Source organism: Trichoplax adhaerens, genomic scaffold, assembly GCF_000150275.1.
Source record: "Trichoplax adhaerens TRIADscaffold_6 genomic scaffold, whole genome shotgun sequence".
NCBI lineage: Eukaryota > Metazoa > Placozoa > Uniplacotomia > Trichoplacea > Trichoplacidae > Trichoplax > Trichoplax adhaerens.
This window is the reverse complement of record NW_002060948.1, coordinates 4,702,879-4,728,396: the sequence shown is the minus strand read 5'-3', so window position 1 is coordinate 4,728,396 and position 25,518 is coordinate 4,702,879. Positions and strand designations below refer to the sequence as shown.

General features: G+C 34.1%; 4 protein-coding genes across 4 annotated transcripts; 2 read left to right on the top strand and 2 right to left on the bottom strand.

Annotated features, from left to right (window-relative positions):
- Nucleotides 1–168: 168 nt before the first annotated feature.
- On the top strand, nucleotides 169–3,448 carry TRIADDRAFT_57638 (uncharacterized protein; the record flags this gene model as incomplete). Its single annotated transcript, XM_002113795.1, has 15 exons — nucleotides 169–185; nucleotides 402–532; nucleotides 845–919; nucleotides 964–1,073; nucleotides 1,164–1,311; nucleotides 1,538–1,610; nucleotides 1,770–1,827; nucleotides 1,964–2,053; nucleotides 2,150–2,218; nucleotides 2,312–2,421; nucleotides 2,520–2,556; nucleotides 2,649–2,732; nucleotides 2,881–2,980; nucleotides 3,059–3,128; nucleotides 3,298–3,448. The coding sequence occupies 15 exons, from the start codon at nucleotides 169–171 to the stop codon at nucleotides 3,446–3,448; spliced, it is 1,323 nt and encodes a 440-aa protein (XP_002113831.1).
- An 874-nt stretch (nucleotides 3,449–4,322) lies between these two features.
- TRIADDRAFT_26263 (uncharacterized protein) lies at nucleotides 4,323–4,613 on the bottom strand (the record flags this gene model as incomplete). Its single annotated transcript, XM_002113413.1, has 1 exon — nucleotides 4,323–4,613. The coding sequence occupies one exon, from the start codon at nucleotides 4,611–4,613 to the stop codon at nucleotides 4,323–4,325; it is 291 nt and encodes a 96-aa protein (XP_002113449.1).
- Nucleotides 4,614–5,680: 1,067 nt separating this feature from the next.
- On the bottom strand, nucleotides 5,681–9,533 carry TRIADDRAFT_64030 (expressed hypothetical protein; the record flags this gene model as incomplete). Its single annotated transcript, XM_002113412.1, has 5 exons — nucleotides 5,681–6,030; nucleotides 6,564–6,701; nucleotides 7,441–7,575; nucleotides 8,657–8,797; nucleotides 9,477–9,533. 5 exons carry the CDS (start codon nucleotides 9,531–9,533, stop codon nucleotides 5,920–5,922), a joined length of 582 nt encoding a protein of 193 aa, XP_002113448.1. The 3' UTR covers nucleotides 5,681–5,919.
- A 3,361-nt stretch (nucleotides 9,534–12,894) lies between these two features.
- Nucleotides 12,895–24,594, top strand: TRIADDRAFT_57635 (uncharacterized protein; the record flags this gene model as incomplete). Its single annotated transcript, XM_002113794.1, has 32 exons — nucleotides 12,895–13,285; nucleotides 14,151–14,396; nucleotides 14,486–14,719; nucleotides 14,955–15,077; nucleotides 15,227–15,428; nucleotides 15,562–15,774; nucleotides 15,961–16,175; nucleotides 16,269–16,457; nucleotides 16,573–16,822; nucleotides 16,947–17,058; nucleotides 17,782–17,898; nucleotides 17,990–18,173; nucleotides 18,349–18,418; nucleotides 18,582–18,672; nucleotides 18,799–18,860; nucleotides 19,594–19,778; nucleotides 20,029–20,172; nucleotides 20,300–20,375; nucleotides 20,513–20,597; nucleotides 21,040–21,092; nucleotides 21,232–21,419; nucleotides 21,672–21,815; nucleotides 21,906–21,981; nucleotides 22,191–22,275; nucleotides 22,458–22,516; nucleotides 22,616–22,800; nucleotides 22,984–23,127; nucleotides 23,213–23,279; nucleotides 23,514–23,601; nucleotides 23,693–23,754; nucleotides 23,939–24,126; nucleotides 24,452–24,594. The coding sequence occupies 32 exons, from the start codon at nucleotides 12,895–12,897 to the stop codon at nucleotides 24,592–24,594; spliced, it is 4,671 nt and encodes a 1,556-aa protein (XP_002113830.1).
- Between the last annotated feature and the right edge of the window lie 924 nt (nucleotides 24,595–25,518).

Sequence of the window (25,518 nt, the reverse complement as noted above, 5' to 3'; positions counted from 1 at the left end):
GGTCTTGCCTTGTACTGTACTGTACTGTACTGTACAGTACTGTACGTACAGTAAGGATGATTACAGTACAAGGACTCTGTGACTGCCTGTACAGTACTGTAGTTCAGCAATGACAGACGATGTAAACAACGAGATACTCGTACACTCTGCTAGATTAGTGGATTGCTCATGGAGAACGCCATAGGGTACAGCACAAAATATATTTTTGACTTGTTTAGGATGATTGATGCGATTTTCACTAATATTTAATTAATACATTCAAACTTTACAACTTATTATTTTTATAGTTTGCCCTCACGTAGCACGAGTAGCATCTATTTTAACAGCGCTGCATATGTACAGTACTCTACAATACTCTGTAATTTCAATGCAAATGTTTTGTCTTGATGTTGATCATTTAGTGCTGCTGGAGATCCTCAAACTGTGTACCTTGACTTCAACGCAACAACACCTGTAGCTCCAGAGGTATTAGAGGCTATTCATCATGCCCTTAAAGATTGTTGGGGGAATCCAAGTAGTTCCCATCATTACGGTAATCATATAAAATTTTGCCCATAAATGGGGTGCTAGCGCCTACTCTAAAATAATATAACTTTCAGTGCTAAGCTTGAAGAGAGACCTGATCTCCTAATTTACAGCTTTGATCTGTCGTACTGGATACAGTACTGTGAATCATGCACTGTATAATTAATTATCACCCTACATCAAATAATAGTTACTAGTGCAAACTCCCGTCGCTTTGCTGAGAACTACACTGCTTACTCCAAATTACGAGACTTTTCCTTTGAGTTAATTAATTCTTACTGAAATATAATTAAGGTACGATTCATTAATAAATAAATAGGCATCAAAGCAAAGAAGGTTATTGACGAAGCCAGAACTAACGTAGCAAGAATGATTAATTTGGACGATGCATCTGGTACAGGATAATAAACAAAATTAAATGTAATAATAATGTTACAGGAATTAAAACTTGCCAATGGAAGCGAGTGTCAGAATTTTTACTAACCAAATTATGTATTATTATGATATTGATCAAATTAGATATCCTTTTTACATCAGGCGGAACAGAGGTAAGCTACTGTTTCTGCAAATCGACGTATAGCTTTCTTTTTTAGTAAATGTTAGTGATTATCTTGCAAATTTATTTTTCAATATTCTAGGCCAATAACATGGTTATAAGATCTGTTACTACACATTATTCCAGACTTTGCAAAGAATCTGGTGATCTACCGCATATAATTACCTCTAATATGGAACATGACTCTGTCAAATTAGTACTGGAAAAACTAGCAAATGAAAATATCCTCGGTATAATGCCAATAGAAATTAACTAATTATTTAATATATAATCATTTCTTCTATATTTACACAAAGTCCAGTCAGAAATGCGTGATTGCAGATTCTTTTTTTCAAAATAACCGTCTACTTTTTTACTACTCCAAGGTTCTAGAGCGAAATCATAGATTCGCTTTATGCAATTAAAATTTGCTGTTCTTTAGTTATTTTACTGGCATATCTACTCTTGATCTCATAGAATACACAGTTGTAAATGCTACTCAAGCTTCAGGGGGAACTGTAAAATGTGATGGCATTACTCAGTTAGTTAGGTAATGCACATTTTCATACGTTAGATTTGCCTTATTGATTTTCAGAAATCGAATGTAACACGATTGCTTACTTTCAATTGAATTCATTAGCAGCGTGATTTATTATTATCACTATCCGTAAAAACCAGAATCAATTGAATTATGAATTTTCACTCACAGGCCAAATACTTGTTTGATTTCAATTATGCTTGCAAACAATGAAACTGGAATAATCCAAGTAATTCCTAAATATTAATGCTTTAGTTAATATTTAATTTCGATGAAATTAAAATCTATAATGATCACATATAATTCTCGCTTATTAATGTACCAACATTTACAAATATTTCAATGACTACTTTATGGTTAATTAGCCTATAGCAGAAATAGCTAAAGCTGTTAAGGCTCTGAACTGCGTGAGAGAACTTCATAATCGAATATATTTCCATACTGATGCAGCTCAGGTACAAAATAAAATGTCTTCGCATACAAATTTGCAAGCTGTAAATTTATACAATTTCATTTACGACCTGCTGATGATATGTTTACGTTTTTCTTAGGCTTTAGGTAAAATTCCAGTAAAAGTTAAGGATTTAGGAGTCGATTACTTAACAATAGTTGGGCATAAGGTGATCTATAGTTGATACTTATTACTTAGAACTTCTAAAACTATGCATAAATTCCCTATCATTGCAAAATATATAAGTGACATTTTTATATAGTTTTATGGACCAAGAATTGGTGCTTTATATGTCAAAAATCTCGATGCCAAAGAAACTCCACTTTATCCGATGATATTTGGCGGAGGTCAAGAGCGTAATATGAGATCAGGGTATTCATTATGCAGAATGAAAGCTTTTAAAGACAAAGGTTTGAGAATATGCATTGAACGCTGACTCTTAAGGTTTCCTATACATTATTATTATTTAGAACTGAAAATACTGGCATGATTGCGGGCCTTGGTAAGGTAATCCAGTGAAACAACTAGCAAATCTTGTAAATCATTTATTCCATTAATACCGCTTTTGTATTTACTGTACCCTTGATATTGCCTTAAAGGCCGCTAGCTTGGTTGCACAGAATGTGGAATTATACTCTACTCATATGGCAAAAATAAGGGACTATCTTGAAGATAGATTGAAGGTTTGCTAATTTAATTGCTTAAGGCAATCACGTATTTATAATGAGTAATGTTGATTCATATTGATTCAAGTCCTCCTCTAAGTTAGGTAGCTTCTGCACTTATGTACTGTACGTATATATTAACGTCTCCTTTATCAACGTAATTTAGGAAAAATTCGGCGAAATGGTACATTTTAACGGCCAATTTCCGACTAGCCAGCGTATACCCAATACCTGTAATGTTTCGTTCATCGGAAAAGAATTGAAAGGTTGCCTCCTATTATTTAATTAAATAAATTGCTAAGCGGCAGTAACTATGAACTCATTTGACGCCTTTGCATTACCAGGTTGGGATATCCTAGCAAATGCAAAGATCTTAGTAGCGAGTATAGGAGCAGCCTGTCACGCGCAAGATCGGTAATTTACTATAATAATATGATAACACGCCATACCAGGGGCGAATTTATAGCATGAGATTTAATTCAAATTAGAAAAGGGTGATTCACCTATGCACTAGCCATGTTGAGCTAGTATTTTCATGAAATCATAGCAGAAAGTAATATTGTTATTGACTTTCCATTTTTAGTCCCTCCGAGATCCTTCTTTCCATCGGTATACCGAAAGAAATTGCATATAACGCCCTAAGACTCAGCGTGGGACGTGAAACCAGCATTTCCGATATAGATAGAGTTATTAGTGATATTCAGCATGTAATTGATAGACTACGTCTACACTAATCGTTCGCTTTAATTTAAAGCAGTATGACGATTGTTAAGGCTGCTGCAGGAAAGATTAATAGTCGTAGTCTTCAATTAAACTTTTCTTTTAGTCGATTATGGAAATTAAAATTTCCGAATGTAATACATGATGAGCTGAATAAACGGTCAATTTCGCTGCAACAGTATTAGGAAATTACCGTAATACCTACGTTATAGCGGATTTGCGTTCCATCAAATACGAAATTCTTGCACTGGATATACTTACAGCAATATAACATACTGTATACGACTACGTCCAATCGTGGACCATTTCTAGTAGAACATAATGTGTATGAAAAATATTACAATTCAACATACGTATAAAGGGCGAAAAGCGCTTTTATTAGTAATTGCCGCCAAATTATAAACATTAATAGTTTTTAAAATTTGGTAGCAACAATCAAAAACTAATGCAGAGGCAAAGATGCACCATCGTACAATCATATTGTTTGCCTAGGTAACATTACATTCATAAAAATTTAAAAAAACGGTAAATCTACGTTTTTCACCATCACATGAGCTCATCTAAAATACTGAAACGAATAATCAGCTTGATATAAAGCAACTGAAATTACTCGCGGAAGAACAGAAATAAATGCTTCAAAATAGCTTTGTGTTATACGACATTACGAAATAAATAACTAGCACTAAAATAAGTCGGATATTAACTCCATACTGTACTGTATGTACATCATGTGTTGCTCACCCTTAACCATCCTAAACTATATAGTATGTGTTCGTCATTTGGATCAATTATAATTTCATAGTTCTATCGTCAGTATGCAATCATAGATACAATTTACATTTAGTAAGAAATTCTAATTTAGCCTCCAGTAGACAGACCATTAAGAATTCACCACGACGATCTGGTCACACCGGCTAATTTGCCAGAATCTGCAAGCTCGCGAAACTTAATCCTCGAAATACCGTACTGTCTAACAAGTCCGCGAGGTCTTCCAGTAAGGTTGCATCTGTTGCGAATCCTGGTAATGCTAGAGTCCCGAGGAAACTTGTTATGTAATACTTCTTTGGCATAGTTAGTAATTTCCTTTGGTAAAATAGCAGATTTTGCGATAGTTTTCCATCTTAATCTTTCACCTTCAAACTTATCGAATAGGGCTCGTCTCTTCTTATCACGTCGCATCCATTTATTACACATCATTGAGCTGGAGGAAAAATTTCTTAATATGTTACCACGAGCAAAGGAAAGTGTGGCATCGTTTAATAACTGCAGAGTTCCTGATAAACAAGAAAGAAATACAGTACCAGAGTTAACGTCGTATTCAATGAAATGCTTAGATCATTACTTTATGATTGCGAACGCAGCTTCCTAAATGCCTACCTTTAACCCTTGATATAGCGGAAAACATCTTGAAAAATATGTCCTCCGCAAATTACTGCTATGGTCTCTTGGTGGTCAGTCTACACGTACAGTACATTACTTTAAATAGAAAGCACAGTACAGTACTGTACAGTACACAATACTGTATACAATATACAGTACTGTACTGTACATTCAGTGATTTGACGATACTGTAGTGTACAGTACAGTACCATGGACACTGTCCCTGTGTACTGTACCGTATACTGTACGCGCTGAAGAACTGAAACCACTGCCATGAGTACGAATATACAGTAGTTGAATGTGTAAAACAGTTGTCGTGAATGAAAACTGCTCAACGTTTAGAACACTTTGTTTGTAGTATCGCGTAAGGATTTTATTCGATATCTGTCTTTACTCATTTTGCAGACCTTTCATCCTTCAACACTATGCAACAGTATCAATATCAGACGGATTGGAGCTAGTTAAGTAAATCGGTCTAGTACACATGCTCAAATCCCAAGATAACTCGAAATATAGTTATTGGTCACTGGCTTAACCAGCACGCCATTCCGTAAGAACAGGATTTTCTGATCATTATAATACTGTATTACTTGGTATTGTACAGTACTCAGCACAAAGCACGCACTCATACCTATGACTCATTACTCAGTCGGCAGAAAAAAGAAATAGTAAATTCACTGAAGAGAAATCTACCTGATGATACTTTGATTAGATTTGCAGTTGATAAAATATTTCACTGATTTATAATGAGTGGAGTTTACTCCAATCTTACACGATGATTTATACGCTTATTTATAAATTTCTTGCAAGGTGTCGCTATGTTTGTGACGAGAAAAGAATGATGTACTGTAGCATAATGAGATCGAAAACAATTTATTAATATGCGCTCTAAACCTAGAAACAATGTAGATACTGCGCTTTGATACAGTTTACCGTTTACATGTTAATAATATTTATGGTTGAATGTTTATACAAGTTACTAAAGACAAGTTATTAACCAATACTGGCGAAGCTCGAACGCTATAAGGTAAAACAAATGGAATCGTTGCTAAAGGTCTACTACTACAACTTATAACGCCATGTTAATTAGCTCAGAGTGGTCTTTTTAACTTTGATCGTCTCCATTATCATTTCCATTATCAGCCTTTACTTCTTCCTCTTCCTTTATTGTATCAGTTTCACTGCCCTTCGCGCGCTTCATGAACGATTCTGCATCCTGAAAGTGTTGTAAGCAATTATGTGCTCTTAATGTCACATATATATATCAATATTTAACAACATTTGCATTAGAACAAGATCTACCACTGTACGGTACGATACTATTGTAATATTTTTCCTCTAGTAATATGCCCGTGTAGAGCTCGAATATTGTAGCTCCATTAAAACTAGAAATATTTATAGCGACCACAATTTCCTTAAATAAATACAGTACTACGCTATCAACTTAACAAAATTAATCATCAATCAGTCAATCACTACAGTATGGCAATACCATACAGTACACATAAAACCGTGACATACTGTAGACTCTTTTACTGACTGAAAATAATAAATAGTCACGAGATCTGCTCCTAGTCACGCACTCACTATTCACGAGAATGTACTCGCAAGACTGGAGCAAACAGTAGAGACTACTACTTATACAGTACTGAATGGTACAGTACAGTACTGTATGATAGACGACCAACAATGGCATCCTTTGTTTACTGTGTGCCAAATGTTTACTACTAAGAAATGCTGAGTACTTACGGCAATTGTTGCTTCCATTGTCGTTTTTCTTTTCAAGGAATGACCATTTTCTTCTTCCTTCTCATCATCATTTGCCGCTTCGTCATTATTAGGCTCGGTCTCAGTATAATTCTCTCGCTCAAGAAATTCTTTACCTTCCTGCATTTATTTACGTCCATATTAATATAAGACATCGCAGTTTTAAAGCTAATAAAGTAAGCAATCTTACAACGAATGTACCATATTCAGTGCTCAGTAGCTGCAGCGCTAACTAGATTATCATGCAAACGATACTGAGCACAGCGAAATACAAAACATATCTGAAATATGACATATTGTACAACGAATAAAAATAATGAAATTTAGACGACATTGCAGACAAATTACTAATTTGATTAAGGATCAATATTATACGAACTAGAATTCCAGTACTTGACGGATGCAACTAACGAGACATGATTTCGTCAAGGTCATCTTATCGCTAGGATACAAAACTGCTGCATTAACTATATAAACACTTATATAATACGTAGTACTGTAGTGCATGGTACAGTAATACGATTTCATTTTTGCAAGACCCTCCATTTATAAGAACTGATACGAGTTTATGAGCAGTATTATTGCAACAGAATCTTAGGCACTATTAACTTGCGTTTTTGACAGGTTAAAAGACAACAATACATTGTTAACAACACACACGTAGTGTAACGCTTTGGTATTGCACAGTCGGGTGCATTGTTGTAAATCATTCATAATTAGTAGGACTATATACGACGAAACTTGGCATCAACACATAATGAATAAAATAAATCGAATCAAAACTTGAAAGCTTTGACATACAGCTGTACAGTATAATACAGTACAGGACTTTAAAACGTGAAATCAATTTTTGTTGCACCTTAGCAGTCACTGCCATAGTCGAATCCCGCTTCAGCGCAGGGGTAGATTCTTTTTCATCTTCTTCACCAGTCTCACCCGCAGTCTGAGCCCTAGTTCGGCTAAGTCTCTCTTCACCTATTAATTTTGCACCTTCCTATCATGAGATAAGAAAAACAACTCGCAATTAGATTTTCTGTTCATTTTGTGATTGATTAACAGCCACTCAAGACAAATTCGAAAGTCAAGTCAGTGTCTACATAATATTTTTCAACTACAGTACTGTACAGTAATACTCGTGGAGGTAAAAAAACGCTTTCTTTTTAAGTTTGCATACATTGTACGGTATTGCTGTTTGCGTAACTATACGGTTATACGTAGAGTACGGCACGGTCCGGTACTGTCATGGACTACTAGTACTATACCCGGATATTTTACACTATCATTTACAGTAGTGTAATTAACAATTTATTGTAGAACCGAAAGAAAGATAAAAAGAATTTGTTACTTCAAGTTTGGTTTTACACGCCAACACACGCATAGCGCTGTAAACTGTTAAGTACGTCGCGCCTGCCTAGATTTAGGAGTCTAAAACTGTTTATGATGACAGATAAAAACGAATTGGTAAGTATCGGCAGCGTTATCCATATCCATTTATTCCAAATTTCTTCTAGCAACCGATTAAAAATAAATAAGTTACGGTCTCCTAAAATACGATATTTTGTATATTATATACTTAATTAAGGAGCTTTTGAATAAGCAAACTACAACAGCGCTGTAAATAAAATAATAAATAACTATGCTACGGTATGGAGTGTGCATGCACAAATGTAACCGTACCATGAATGTTATGATATTTTTATTGCGTGCATAACGAAAATTCTAATGAAAAGAATTTATTTTAAGAATTGAATGTCTCCCGTTATTATTTTTAGTTATAACAATCAACTTTATATCTGAGTGTACTATATCACTGTATTAAATAGCATGCACTGTACCGAATTGACACCAGCAGTGCTGTACTACGGTGTACGAAAAGTACGCTACAGTACAAACGATAAAAGCAATATTTCACCAACTTAAGAAATATGAACGAGGTACGCATTAAATTATACGGAGTGTTCAGTCGTTCAATAGCTTCTACCAAGGCTTTGAGAACGGTTGATTATTCTCGTATAAGTGTCATCAAATATTGTATTTTTCGATAATCAAATCATCAAAATACTGCAGCGTCATACCTCAACGGTAGCAGCCATTGTACTCTTTCGCAATAATTTACTAGGAGAATCAATATCCTGACTAACACTTTCCAAGTCTTTCTGCTGACCACGGGTCTTTGCGTTCAATTCGATCTGATCACCTAGGAATTCTTTACCTTCCTAGGAATATTAATACAAATTGTTAATTTTACCAAATTCAATGCTCTCAATAACTTGTGATTACAGTGAAAAAGTTAAATATACCGTTCTGAGTAATGATTAAATTACTGTAAATACGTATTTTGATCCAATGCGTATACAGTATATTGAGCATAAACTTCAAAACCTAGATTACAGTTGATGATTTTTGCTTAACCTGAATAGTACTTGCACTTACTAAATTAAAAATATTCCCGGTGTCTTTACTTAAGTATCTTTAGCACAAAATTCGCATCTTTGCTGCTATACACAAAGCATTTATACTAACTTTCACGCAGCATTGTACTACAGTACCGTCGAATAAAATCGTAAAACACAAAGAATCTCAAAGCAGGATAGGTTAGTACAGTACTGCTACGGTTACAACGAAAGTACTGAATATGCATAAAGAACGCTTGCTTATTGATGTATTATTAGTCTCACCATACAGTACTGTACAGTACTGTATATAACTATATATAAACTCGATAACTCAATAACTGCATTGATATACTATACATTAGGTTATACGCAAACAAAAAAAAGCGTGAGCATTTGCAATGTCATTTATGAACACAGGCGTTAATGATGATTTTTGTTAAGATGTGTGACCATAATTTTAAGATATTACTGCGTTCAATGATCCAGTCTATTTTCTAACCTTTGCTGTTGCAACCATTGTATTGTCTCGTCGAAGTGTTTCAGTTGAATCCGCCATGATTACCGTCGAGCGAGTTCTTGTTTTTTGCTTTCTGTTGGCTGCAGCTGCTGGGTGCAAATGAGGAAAGAATTTGAAACAATGCAACAGCTTTTAAGAAAGGGGATGCCTAGCGTTGCGTTTGGGTACAATACAACAAGAAGATAAGTCCATGCAAGCATCGCCTGTCAACAATGCAGTCAATTATTACGAGCGTGCGTGAATGGATCAAGGAGCAGACAAGAGGCAAGAGCGCGAATGAAGTGGCCAGAGTCCAACCTTGCTGTATTGATTTACTGTCAGTCGTCTGTGACTGTGAATGGCGGGTGAATGACTGCGTTCCAGATGAAAGAAACAAACATTAGCCGAGCCAGCCCGGGCCCTTCCACTTTAATCTTTTACGCAAGACCGTGACGTTCGTGACAATTCAAATGACGTCCATTGTTGAAATCATAGATTGATAAATACACTGTACAGTACATAAAAGAAAGAAGTTTCGCTACTGTATCATGTACTGTACTGTACAGTGTACAGTGTACAGTACAGTGTACAATATCATGTACTGTACAGTACAGTATTTAGTAGTGTCCGAGATACTGCACAGTACAGTACAGTGCAGTGTGTGAAGGAGAACAAAGAAATACCAGAAACATGTGTTCATTTTCCCGCAACTGCCTCACCGTATGATGTACCGTAAAAAGTGATGCCAATGTGTCGAACACTACCATTTGTACTGTAGAGTAAATAAGGTAGATATAGATATTGAAAACCGTCAATAGAAACATTCTAAAACTAATTAAGGGGTTTATAAAGTTTACTGTAAATAATAAAATAATAAATAAATAAATGTAAATGAACCTTGGCTTTAACAGTTATAAATTAAATTTTATTAGCCCCGATGAGTAGCAGTGTTTTCATTGAAAGCATACCATTTCGTGCCAGCAATTGCGATAATCGCCTAGTAACCCGTGTCATTTATTTATCATTGTAATTACTGTATCATCACAACCACGTACAGTGTATAGCACTAATTGCACTACTGTAAGTGGCCTTCCTCGTAACATACGCCCATGCTGTGCTGTACATTTGTGCTAGGAGAAGGGACCTCTCAACTACGATAGCATTAGCAATGAATTTTTAAAAGCCACGCTACGTGTGTACTGCCTTATTTCTAACTATATCCCGCTACTCAAGGAAGAGAATTTAATTCCATATTTTAAATTATTATTGTTTCGATGAGTTTTGATTGACAGTCAATTCATTTGAAAGCTCTATTTAAGGACAATATTACATATGATCCCGACTTCAAAAACTCACGCAGATCAATTTGCTTTTCTGCAGCGTAATTCAACGTCATAAAAGTCGCAACATTGTACAGTAAATTGTCTTTTCTGTGTTTGATACCGCGTGCTTTCATCACGAAGTTCAAGCCATAGGTGTCAGCGTCAGCTTGCGGAGAAAAGTTCTAAAGCTACAATATAGTACAGTACAGTATGTAGTATGTACTGTAGGTCAAAGAAAAGGCGAATTTAAACCTGTATGGCACGTCCATTATGTACTAATACGAATATATGATACAATGTATGATTTCTCTTATGAAAATAAAAGAAACGATTTAGAAGATCCCTAATCCATATCCATACTTTGCATAAAAGTTATGTGGTCCAGTAACAAAGACAAAGCCTAACCGCGTGCAATCTCTTTTCCTTTGACTATGTACAGTACAACAAACGATCAACAAATCTATTTCACGATCATGACCGTTGCGACTTGACATATCGAATCATGGAGGTAAAAACCTCTATGGTACTGATAGATTTGAAAGAATTTCTGTACTGTACAGTACTATCCACTTCGTTTTAATGGCTATCGTACAGTACTGTACACTGAGAGTGTACAGTACACTGTACAGCCCCTGCTAGTAACCAGGCTGTACTGTACAGTACTGTACAGTACAGTACTGTACAGTGCAATACTGTAGATCCAGTCATTTCCCCATCACATACTGTACTGTACTGTATCCAGAAATACCGTTTCACCGGAATTTCAGTACAGTACATCTTCAATGCATTTGTACTGTAGAATACAGAGCTGACTTCGATGGCAACACCGCAGAGAAATGCAAAACGATGAGATTGACACAACTAGCATTCATCTGTTCACATTTTTATAGCCTGCAGCATCCATACCATACGAGTATAGAAAGATTTTACGGAGCTATTCCACAACCATAGAAGCCGCATTGCCTGTGAAATAGTTGGATCAAAGTTGACCCAAATAATTTACTGACCGCGTGCGAAAAACTACAAATGAAGGTCCCTAGCATACTGTACAGTACAGTACTATGCTACTGCGATAGCATGCTTAGTGTCATGGAACGTAGACGCCAAGAAAGGTGACTCTCCTATATTTAGCTTCTCGACAACACTCGTACGACAATATGGAATGTAGTGAAATTAATTATATAATTACTAATTAAATAATGTTGAAAGTAAGCTGCAGTTCTGCACTGCCAATGTCAGCAGTCGTACATATTGCCGCAGTATGGATGCTGTAGTCGAAAACTAAATAGGATACTAGGCATGCAACGGCAGTCAATTGACAGCGAAGTGGCAGGAATTGAAACTAGTTACAGTTAAATAGCATACTCAAGTTCTAGCTCTCAGTACATATTTAATGACCGCACGATACGAGCGTATCAGTATGCAGTGACGTATAAACACCTACAGCGATGTAAAGCAGAGAATATTTAGCGTGAACTATAAAATTAATGTTGCAATGCATTGGTTTATTGTACCATGCAGGAGCTCTACGAAATAGTAGCAATAAGATCAAGCCCCTAAAACATGGGTGATTTCAGGTCTTTTACCAGGTTCGTTCTAATGTGACAATTTACCAACGTTTTACAAGGTGGCTTGATCATATTGAGTAGCAGATGCATTTTGATATTAATCAGTAATATAAAACTGGACCCCAAGTTACGGACAATCAATATTATTAACATCTAATATCTGTTATTATGAATCAAGCTGATGTACCTGTAATAAATAAAGCAAGGTATTGCAACTTGAATAAAACTGTATAAATCATTTGAAGAAAAGCGAATTACCCCTGAATTTGAATTATAGGAGTATTGGAAATGAACGCAAATTCAGAGTGCTAATGGTGCTATGCGCGTACACGATTATTTTTCTTTAGTTAAAGTATGTAAAATTTGTGTTGCGATGGCATAAAATAAACATGATCTCCTACTGATTTGACCACGTGAACAATTTTCTGAAGATCAAAGTATTCTTTGAAATATTTAAAGGAATAATAGCATTACAGGAAACAGTACAAGATCATTTACCGTCTTCATTGATATTAACTTAAACAGCATAAGATGCTGTTTAAAGAATTTATTTTCATCTACTTAGCTACGATAGCAATCTCTAGCAGCAGTCAAAGGTGTTCACCTTCACCGTTACAGCAACGAATTAGCAATGCGGACTATGTTATCACTGCCAAAGTTCTCAATATCAATCGAAATCAACAACAGCCAACTTATTCCAGCAATGTTGAGGTGATTGAAGTATTTAAGCCGCCACGTTTGTCTCTACCGCTATCAATAACTATTGATAACTTTGGCAATACCAGAATATGCCGTTCAAATGTTAACACTAATGACACCAGGATACTATTATTTAATGGCAGTAGCCAAAAATATGTCCTTTCCACATCGTTCGAATATGTTACTGAGGAACGATTAAAATTAATACGAACTGCCGTTCAAGGTAAATTTACTGCTGTATATAGTACAATACGATATTGGATTTTGTATATTGCGCGTATATTACGGGTATGCTAACGCAGCATGCTACATATGAAGATTGGGCCCTACACGTTCATTAAAGTCAATCAAAAGTTGTCGTTAAAACTCGGACACCAATATTACATACTATTCATTAAAGACCGTGATTGTAAATCATTGCATGATAAATTTCGCAGCTATTCCTTAAAACCTCTCTTAGTAGAAAAAAATTTAGAAATTTGATCGAAATCTTATTTCGAAATACATATCAAAGGTCAAATATAAGCTACCGTAGCAATGTCCTTTACAGCCAATTATAAACATCAAATATGAATCAGTCTAGAGATCGTTAAAATTCAATTTAGAATTTCATCCTATCGCCTTTCGAATCATCATTGTTATAAATTATAATTTAACACTGTTACTAGCTATATATTACTATCCGGTAAAATACAATGATCGTTTTGGTTCAAGAATTCAACACTTACAGGATTGACTTATAAAAATTGTCTAGTCTCCAAACGATAGCAGTTCCTCTTACGGCTTGAAATAAGAATGTATCTTCGAGTAACTTAAAGTAATTACTGCATGATGCTGGATTGATTTAAGGAAAGTAGAATTAGACAAAGTAGGTCATCTCTACCTTACATTATTACAGTATACAATCATTGCATGCCAATTATACTGTACTAATTGTAATTAATTATGCAGCGTAGACAGATAAAACTAGTGTCTTTCGAAAAACAATTTCATTGATTAATATTAATAAATTTCGATTTATGGTAGTAGTGCCTGTTCTGGCTTTGATAGCAACACGAAGTAAATCTTGATATCTTTGAAATTTTTAGATCCAACAGGAGATCATCAGCTAGATTCCAAAGTCAGAACCTGCTCAGAAATTGTCTGTCGCATGGGTGCTACCTGTAGTAACGAAATTCAAGAGGGCCAATGTTCTTGTATAGATTGTCATAATTTAACCAAGTCAGAGCCTGTATGCGCGAGCGATTTGAAAGTCTATTCAAATACATGCCAATTAGAACGTCAGTCGTGCCTAACAGGGACCCAACTAAACATCTTACCGCGAGATAATTGTGGTAAGCAATTCCTTCTTTGTAGAACATATGTATATGACGTTAGTATTAATGCTTAGGTAATCTAAACTTGATTATGATTTATTGTTTAGATACAGCTAATCCTTGCAATAATATTACATGCGAGAACTATTCAATCTGTCGATTGGAAAGTAATGGAATAACCGATAATAATCCGACTTGCCGATGCCCTACGAATGTGTGCTCATTATATTACAATCCCATTTGCGGTAATAATAATAAGACTTACTACACGCAATGCCATATGATACAAGATTCTTGTCAAAATAATATCACCGTCATTAAAAGCTATGGTGGAGAATGCGGTATGTTGATCCATTAATTCTGCTATTCATCAATTTGTTCTTTTCATTTTATTAATCCTTTCCTTTATACATAAAATTACTACTACACTTAACATTACGAAAAGTAGAAAAGATTCAATCTATGTCTTTATGGCTTCGATGAAGCATCTTGTTGGATGCTGGAGTAGCTATAGATATTGCAGATAAAATATGAAAATTTAACCTAAATTTAACTTTCACCTACTTTCATAAACAGCCTCAGATGCAACCGATTGCCGCACATTCCGATGTTTCCAAAATGGTCAATGTCTAAACCGAACTTTTGGCTACTACACTTGTCAATGTCCCCTTGGTTATACCGGTACTTACTGCCACCAAGGTAAATATCTAAAATAATAACATTTTTAGCAATAAAGTTAGCATAGATATTGGTAACAATAAATATCGTAATCTTATTCAATATCCAAGTTAACATCAAATTATGAAATTTAAGTTAGTCATAACCCTGGTATCAATAAATTGTTATAGATCAACAAGATGCAATCCCGTCATTTCATGATGGTTCTTATATTCGATTTAAAAATACGTCAACTTGGGATAGAGAAGTTAATTTGACAATCGAATTTATGCCATCAGTATTTGATGGTCTCATATTAATTGGAGGTAATCTAGTTTCATCTAATGGGGACTATTTTGCCCTGTCCCTTCGCTCGCGGTATATCGAAGCAAGGTATTTCAGGATCGATTTACGTAGAAACCAAAAAAATTGAATTTGGAAATTTATCTTTAAATTAGTAGTATGTTTGTTTTCTCTAATAAACTAACTTGTAAATGTCAATGCTCCTTTCCTTCTTCTATATTAGTTTCGAATTAGGTAGTGGTAAAGGAACTGCATCAAGTAAAATAGCAGTTGAAGTTAATCGATGGTATCGGGCAACTGTCAAACGATCAGGGAGAGATTTTACGATACAAGTAAATGAGGAACCTCCGGTGGTGGGTAAAGTTCCAGGTTCATTATCCGAGCTGAATTCACTAACTGATATTTATCTAGGCACTTTACCATCTGGTTTATCAACGTAAGACATTTATATCGCTTTGTAATTATATAATCAAACACTCCTAATTGGTAATATTGGTTTCAATAAGACCATAACTTGAACAGGATTTTTAATCCTGTTTATATTTTTTCTGAAACCTTTTATCCCACTAATTTTTTTAATGTTGTATCATAACTTCTTCATGCAAGTCTTTATCGTTTTCAGATCAAACCAATTTCGAAGTCGAATACAAATGAATCAAAACTTTGGGGGTTGCATTCGATCATTAGATATTAATAATATTGAATATAACTTAAATGTTCCATCATCCAATAAGCCAGACAATGTTGTATCTTATTATCAATTAACAAGATGTGTTGCAAAAAACCCTTGCTCCCCAAACCCATGTCAAAATGGGGGTGGATGTAGTCCACTGAGTGGTAATTAATTATAAAACAATTCTATCGATTGACATTTACGTCTTGTAGACTGTTCTTAACTAAAGAAAGCCCTGGATTTCATTACCATTACAGGCAATCGATATTTTCAGTGTGCTTGCCCAACAGATTATGCTGGTTTACTGTGTGAACGTCGCTCTGCTGTCTCAGTTTGTGCCTCTAACCCTTGTCCAGCTAACTCAACATGCACTCATGAGGCTGGAAAATCTGATTCATGGAAATGCTTGTGTCCATTAGGGAAAATAGGACAGCGTTGCGACCAAGGTTTATAAATATATTGAAGCAAAATTTAAATTAAATATGAAGTTTTTAATAAAATTTCTGAGCTTCTACAAATACTAATACATATGCATTGCTTTGGGACATCTCTTTGACCTAGTATTGCAATCTAGCCCATTTAGTCCCTACTTTGGTGGCCAGTCGTATTTGGAATATACGGATAAAACAAGCGATTATTTTGCAGCATCTTCTGTCACAATTAATTTAAAAGTTAAACCTCTCAAGCCAAATGGGCTAATATTTTATGGCTCACAACGAGAAGACAATAGAGGAGATTTTATATTGCTGAACTTAGTGGAAGGTTATTTGGAATTTAGATTTGATTTGGGTTCCGGAACGGCAGTTATTAGGTAAAGTAAAAGAACTCCAACACAACTTACTTTAGGATTATAAATTAATTTGAAAGTTTCATCTTTAGTATGAATTTTATTCTTGGTTTTACTTGAAAAGAAAGACGATTTATTTGAATTTTAGGAGTGCTAGTCCGCTTACACTGAATAATAGTCATGACATTAATATCACACGAAATGGTCGTTATGGTACTATGAGAATTGACCAGCAGCCCGAAGTTAGAGGAATTGCCTCGGTAACTATATATTGCTATATACTAATTTGAAGCTTTTTGCGTATTATATCGCAACTGCGCTTCTAGAATTAATCTTCATAACGTTATAAATTGAGCTATGAATTTCTTATTACATAAACAGACCCTGCTGATGTAGTCCCTAAAGATGTAGTATACTTTACAGGATTGAACTGCAATGCTAGTTTCTCTAATCAATTGATCGAGCTGTATATTATTCATACATGAGTCTAAATGCACTTCAAATTATAGTAAAATTAAAATAACTAGTAAATTTTTAGTGTATATCAGGTAAACATCCACCATTGAGTACCACGGAAGATTAAAATATTTCAGTGCTTTTAATAGATGCAGCTATTATCAAATATTTAAATTGTATAAAGAATTAAACTAATGTATGTTCCGTAAATTTTCATAATCTTAAGATTTGGTGAATAAAAAATAAAGCCTATTTGTTAACTATTCGTGATAATTAAGCTACTTTTCAAAAGGATAACTATTAATGGTAGATTGTTTAATGTTCATGATATAATATAAACTCAATTATGCATTATTTGAACGAATCATTTTTTTATACATTTATTGTAATCAACATTGCTATTGACGCCTCTTAGCTACAGAGAGATTAGCAGTTTAAAAACTAGGTCTAGTAAATACTTTAGTATTTTTAAACGTTGAGCATTATTGGATCACCTTATAAGCATAACAAGTATAACTTTTTCGTAGGGCTCCTTCGTCTTGTTAAGTTTGTTTGCACCGTTTTACTTTGGTGGTCATCCGAATTTTGCTGCTATGAATTCCAAAACAAAGATTAAGACTGGTTTAGTAGGCTGTATTGAGTCGGTAATTACAAATAGAATTTATCTATTGAATAATATTTAAAGAAAATGAATTTCTCTTACGTTTTCAATTTTCGAAATAAAATCAATTGAAGGTCACTATTAACGGACAAGAGAAACAACTGGTTAAAGATGCTATATATGGTGCCGGCGTTAGTTCATGTAATGATTGCCAAAGAAAGCCGTGCCAAAATGGTGCACAGTGTAGTCTTGGTGTTCAGGGATATTTATGTAATTGCCCACAATATTATACTGGCGAAAATTGTTCACAAGCAATAGGTTTGGCAGATTTTAATAGGCTCCATCATATTATTTTAGCGCATACAATAAATGAAGTTGTATATTGGTAAATTGAACGTGAAATTCCATCTCGCCTTTTAAAAATATCAGTAAACTGATGTACATATATTACAAGTATACTTCAATAAATCAATGATGTATAATTACTTTTTAGAGGTATTTGGTCCCTCTGTAGCCTTCGATGGTGGCAACGTTTACACGCTAAGAAATAATATTTCGGCAGAGTTAGTGTAGTACCATCAATTTTACTCTCCTAAACTAGTAAATTCGCTGCATATTTAAAGCTATAACTATGATTTACCCTAATTTATTTATTCTATAATATAATTTTTCTAATAGTCAAAGTGTCTATAATAGTGACGGCTTTAATTGATTTATTCCTAATAGTGAAAAAGAATTTAATTTCAACACAATTGAATTACAACTTAAAACATTCAATCTTCATGGTCTTATTCTCTGGAGCGGCCCAAGGAACTACGTAAGAATTAAACTTCTACATTTCATATCATAAAATCGAATGTAGGCATTTCTTTTGCCTGTTATGGGAGTAAAGCTCTATAATAATTCATGCGGGTTAATTAAACTATCGATTGACTCGATGTAGTCCCAAAATCAGCGGAGACCTTTCATCGCTTTAGCCGTTACGAATGGAAATATCCAATTAAGGTAATTAATTCGACAACATGGATAGCCATACTACATTCAAGATTAGAAAAAATGATTTGGATATAGTTTTTATTTTAGAGTTTAATATGTACGATATCTTAGTAGCTATAAAATTGTGTTTAACAAACCAATATCATTTTTGTGCTTGTTGCTAATATTTAGAAATTAAATTCACAGTTAATGAAAATTATTTTACTAAAAGCACAATTCCAAAGACATCAACGGCTTCTTATGCCATAATCCCGTAAATAATGCCAAACTTTAGTACGGAAGTTACTGCCTTGAATTGATCTGAAAACCATAGATTGCCCTAAGACTATTTTTAAAAATTCTCTTAGTTATGCATAATAACGATAAATTGAGGCTATCCACTAAACTAGTGGCCTTTTCGGCTATAAATTACTAGTACGTAACCACCAACAGATATTTAAGGTACCAGTATCTATGAAAGGATAGATCTGTTGAATATAAACCGATAAACATTTCATCCATGTGTATTTCGAGATTTATGTATCTCGTATAATTCATGTATTGATCAGCTCGACTTCCTCTAACTAAAACACTAACATTTGTTACTACAAAGTACTTTCGTCATTAGAGAATAGTCCATAAAATTTCTTTCCTTGCGTACTAATATCATCTGTTGACTAGTTACTATTTTATAGTTGGAGATAATCCTATACAAACTCAAGATCTCTGCATCATTAGGCAATGCTCTTTTATTTTATTTTAGATTTAACCTGGGCACACAAGATAACCATATAACCAGCACGGTCCGCATCAACGATGGAAACTGGCATACTATTAAAGCTTACCGAATCGGTCGACAGGCAAATTTAACTGTAGATACAGAATTTCGTTCGACTACGGTATCAACTGGAAGTCCACAAATAGCGGTTGATGGCGATCTATTCTTAGGTAGATATTTATTGTATTCAATATCGGATATACTATACTATCCTTTATCTAAAGAACTTAATTTGACCAGTTAACGTTGACTTGAAATACTTAAATTTAAAATAGGTACTACAAGAATTTTATTTTAATCTATTATTATATAAATAATTGAACATGTTTCTACAATATGCATAACTAATATTAGTAAGGTCTCGAATTGATTACTTGATTCAAATACCTTAGCAGTTTACCATTATTAAATTGTCAATAGGTGGCCTAAATACTACTCCAAAGAAAAATTGGAATCTCTACCGCTATAATTATGTTGGTTGCATTCGAAATATTCAGATACAACATCATAAAGTCAATATTGTTACTGACCTAAAAGTTCCGCAACAACACACCACATGCGAAGGTAATAGACCTTATTATTTCTAACGATGGAATGTGACGAAATTTTTTTCAATTTGTAGCTGTAAGTTTTAAGATACCATATCTGCTGAAGTATGTCTGATTTCGTATTTTTTTATACTATCGCAAAGCATTTGAAGTCACAGGTCCTTCCCTTGCATTTGATGGCAGATCTGCTTATCCCTATTTAAATAATGTCGATAACAGGTAATAGCAATTATAGTCGTATAGTGACATATATTTATTTCCGTAGTTCTATCTTACCAAATTGCCAATGCATTACAAACAGCTTTTAAATTATGTCTATGTCATACAATATACTAACGCCGATTACTTGTTTCCAGATTGACGGTATCCAGTATACAATCATTCCAGTTATCTTTTAAAACACTATCCTCAAATGGTCTGATTTTATGGCACGGAAATCAGGTAGATCATTGATCCCTTATTACGATAAAATATAGATAAGATTACAAAAATCAGTTAAATTACAAGAATACGACAGCAAACATGCGAGGATTCTTGATTACTCTTATCCAATTGCTATAATTCCCTTCTTCTACCATATAAAATTATATTGTATGCAGCTATCATGCATTGCAAGTAATTATCGATATACACCTAAGGCTAAGTCATGCAAAAATTCTACTTCAACTTGCTTTGAATTTAGCGTTCGTCTACGACTATGATGCATCTTTCATTTTCTATTCTTAAACAGTAGATTTAGTATCGTAATAATTTGAATAGGCAATATGCAAATATACATTAAGTTGTCAAAGGACACTTTATTGCACGCTTAGATTGTAGTTAATACAACTGCTAAACGCATCTTGGAATGAAAACTGATTTTTATTTTTGTGCTTTTATATAGAAGCCTGGCGATTTCATAAGCGTCGGAATTCGTAATAAATTCGTGGAGTTGAAGTAAGATAGAGATCTACCTAGATCATGACGAAATGATTTTCTGAAGTGCTGCGAAATTGATATTATTATCAGCAATAGTACTATAATACTCGCACCAATACAACATTAGCTTAAACATATATAATATCTTCGATTCAAGTTATAACTTAGGAAGTGGAACAAAAACTCTCACTGGTGGCTGGCAGCAGGTTAATGATGACAAATGGCACAAGGTTTTAGTGGACCGACAGAGCCGATATGGTAATTTAACGGTAGATGGACGATCTATCACTGGTTTTGCAAACCCATCAGCAACGGAGCTCAATGCTGCAGATTATCTGTATTTAGGTAGACTTTGTTGTTTAAATAATTTCAGGATAAAGCAGACTATAGGATGGCTAAGAAAATTTTTGTAGCTGAGGGAATTACATTAATGCTAGTCTTGTTCGCTAAATTGGCTCAATCTTTTCTTTACTAATTAGAGAGATTCATGATTTCTGTGACTAATGAAATCATTGCATGATCGTATAATATTAAAGAAATTGCCGTAAGACACTGATATTATTTTTATTATTGCAAATCGTATCAACAATTTTACAGGCGGCGTGGAAAATATAGCAGCCAAAACATCAAACTTGTATTATTCATTCTATGAGGGTTGTGTAAAAGAAGTTAAACTGAGTGGAGTTTCACTTAACATGCAACGAGATATCCAAATCAGGCAGCGACTTTATACATGCCAACGTTAGTATCTACTCTATATCATTAAGCAGTAGAAGAACTTTTCACACGCTTTATGTAGCTAACTTGTGTACTATTTAATGAACATAATAGAAAACGCCGAATTTGGTCCAGCTTATTGGTTTACGCCAACATCGTACATTACCTTATTAAGCGCTGTCACTGAAAAGTTAGGCAACATAGTTAGATTTATAGTTGATTCGGGGACGAATGCCCATTTCCTCATAATTTAATATGCTAATATTAGAAAATTCCTTAGAATTTAAATTTATTAAAGTGTTAGATATTTCTCACGAATTAGCAAATCTGTAACTCCAAAAGACAATATTGCAGATTTGAAATCTTTAAAGATATAATGTTTCTGATTTCGGGCAATAGGAAAAACTCGTTTTCATCAAACCGTTACGAATTTCTTGTACGTGGATATCATAACGGATTGCTGTTATGGTTAGGCCAATCTCAGGTAAATCACACGGTATATGGTTGTTTCTACCCTATTACGAAATTTAAGTTCATAGCGTTTGTAATATCAAAGAGGGCTAGTAATGAACGTGATTTAGTTGATATTATCACGACGTAAGCTTCACTATCAATATTCGTTTTATTTTATTAATTGATTTTATGCGAATGCAACGCATCCGACAGCCTAACCCTAATAGAGACTATCTTGGGGTAGCCATTGTTAATAACAGAGTGCAATTAAGGTAAGACATCTACCCAATAAATCTTCGATTCAGTTCTCATCCTGTTCTATTTCGTATTACTCCTTTAGTGGCAGTAATTATTATCTCATCATTCTTCAGATTCAATGTTGGTTCTGGGAAAATCGAAATTGTCGTCGATGTCATCGTTACCGATGGCTATTGGCATAAAGTCAAGATTGAGCGAAATGGATCTTCAGGAACTTTAACTGTCGATGGTGTATCACAAAAATCGAACCCAAGAGAGGGAGCTTCCGTCCTCAATGTAGACGGCAATATTCTTATTGGTAAATCTATAATAGAGAATTAAGCGAAATTATCGTGTTGATGATGGATCACTATGGAAATCTTAGTGTTATGACATATTGTATCGCTAGGAAGCTACATTATAGTGTTGCTATAGTTAGTTTAACTATCGGAATAAGTGCTAGTACAAAATTTATATAAATGATTAACTATTTAACTCATAGGGGGCACACCGAACATAGCTACTACAACATCCAATAAGTATCTAGAAAACTATCGTGGTTGTCTAAAAAATTTCGTAATTGATGGTTTTGTTGTCAATTTGCAACTTATGGCTACTGAATCAGTTAATACCAAGTCATGTCCAGGTTAGCATAAGATATACGCATTTACAAAAGTATTAGCTGATCGATGAAATCTCGTGGCATACTTTATCACTAAATTTTTTCATAGGCTATGAACCACCAGTATCGTTTAGTGGATCAAAAGCAGTTCGTTACTTATCGGATGTCAATCGTGGGTAAATTTTTCAATTATGATAACAATTACTCATCGATACTTAAGTGTAGGCTGCAGTGATAAAGCTCTATATTAATAGTTTTAAGGATTACTTGTCAAATTTGTATAACTGTACGTAGTTGTAAGTTTCCAGCCTGTATTTATGATCTTGAAGAACTAAAGATCTAGTATGTAGGGTTTGAAACCTGAAATGTGCTGCATTAAATGAAATAGTGACATCTAGTATATTTTTAAGATTACGTGCATTCCGTCAAAATTCTTTGCGCTTAACTTTCAAGACAAGGAAATCAACAGCAGTCCTGTTTTGGCTCGGAAACGATAATGTAAGCCCTGATATCTTCTAAAATTCACCGATAGGTACCATATTTAAAATATAGGCTACGATATTAAACTGCTTTATGTTCGAATCGGTAGGATCCTCGATTGAGATCAGATTATATGTCGGCAGCTGTTGAAGCTGGCTATTTTAAAATCAGGTATTTACATTATCAGTGTTAACAGAATTAATTTACGGCATGGCCTATACATTCTTGTCGAAATTAAATCTACAGCCACTTTCTAGCAAATTACGATTAATATCGACACGTTGGAGATTTTTCGAAATTGCAATTAATATTGTAGCATTGTAGATATTGCATTTTGATCATGTTCCATTTCTAGATATAATTTAGGTGGTGGTGCGACTTCCTCTACAATATTAACTTTAAGAGTTGATGATAATCAATGGCATACTGTTTACATTAACCGAAATCTAACAAATGCTCTTCTGTATGTCGACCATTTGGAGACATCTGCAATATCGCTTCAATTTCAACAAGAATTGAATGTCGCAAGCTATTTCTATCTAGGTGAGGTGTATACGTAATATTTAAGTAAGTCTTACCCATTTAGTTAAATATGATTGGAAATCCGGCTAATATTTTAACTTAAGATATTTATAGATAATGTAAAGTAATTAATTTTCCATATCGTTAACTGAAGCAAAAGATTTCAGTTGTTGTACATTCTAGGTATACAGTATATTGAACGTCTTCTATATTAAACTAGGCTAATATTTGTTTAAGAAATGAAAATACTATGTAAATTTGTAAACATCGGTTAAGACTGATAACTTCGCTCTGTTATAACTAACCTAATACTTGTGTTAATTCTTTACTTTTTAAAATATTGCAGGTGGTGTTCCAGAAAATAATATAGACTATACTAGTAATGATAATTTCATTGGCTGTATGGCAAACGTAGAAGTAAATGGCAAGATAGTACAGTTATCAGATGATGCTGTTGATCCAAATATTTCCCTTCCTAGATGTCAATAATATTTCTTCTATAGGTTACTATTGTTTCGTAGGTTAAATCGTTACAATCAATCTTTAGTTAAGTTTGCTATTATTAATTTTCATTACTGCTTTGCAATACTACAAAAATTGATTAAAATTAATACAATATTTGTAACAAAAATGTCATGAAAGTAAAGATCTGTTAAAAGATATTAAATAAATACACTTTCTTACATAGAAAATTTTGTCCACTATATTCCTACAATCATCCACAAGGGCTGGATGAATAATTTTGATACTATTTATTTGGAGCTTGCGTTGCAGGTCAAGGTTTCTAACAAGGAAATTTAAAACTATGACTAGCAACTATTATTCTACATTAAAAACAAGGAGTTTGTACACTATAGCACAACGAGTAATACTTATTGAACAAAATTTTTTCTCTATCTGGGTCATAAACCATCAGCTATATCGCACATATGTAATTGAGAACTTTGTGAAATTAAAAAGCAATCCAGTTTCAATAAATTGTGGCCGTAACATTGCTAAGGTGCTCGGGGAGCTTAAAGTTAAATTGTTATGGCTAGCAAGTTGGATATAATAAAAATTGTAAAATCAGCCATGATTACCGCGTAGATCATGATGGCCTTCATTGCCAATTGCATAGGAGAGCTATAGCATTGAATAATAGCTATTAATATTGCAACTATTCAACTGTCATGTTTTAAGATCTTGCCGCAAGAGCATTTTAATAACAGAAAAGTTCTTGATGACTTGATATAAAGAGAATAATCTTTACTTTAATTAATGTAATCTGTCTTGCATAAATTCGTAATTTGAATGATCATCAGGATCTTGATGTTGCCAAAGTGAAAATTAAAGAGATTAGGATCAATTAGTCCCCGTTGCTTATAAATGATAGGACTTACTAATATTGAATCCGTTATACTCCTAGATTGAACT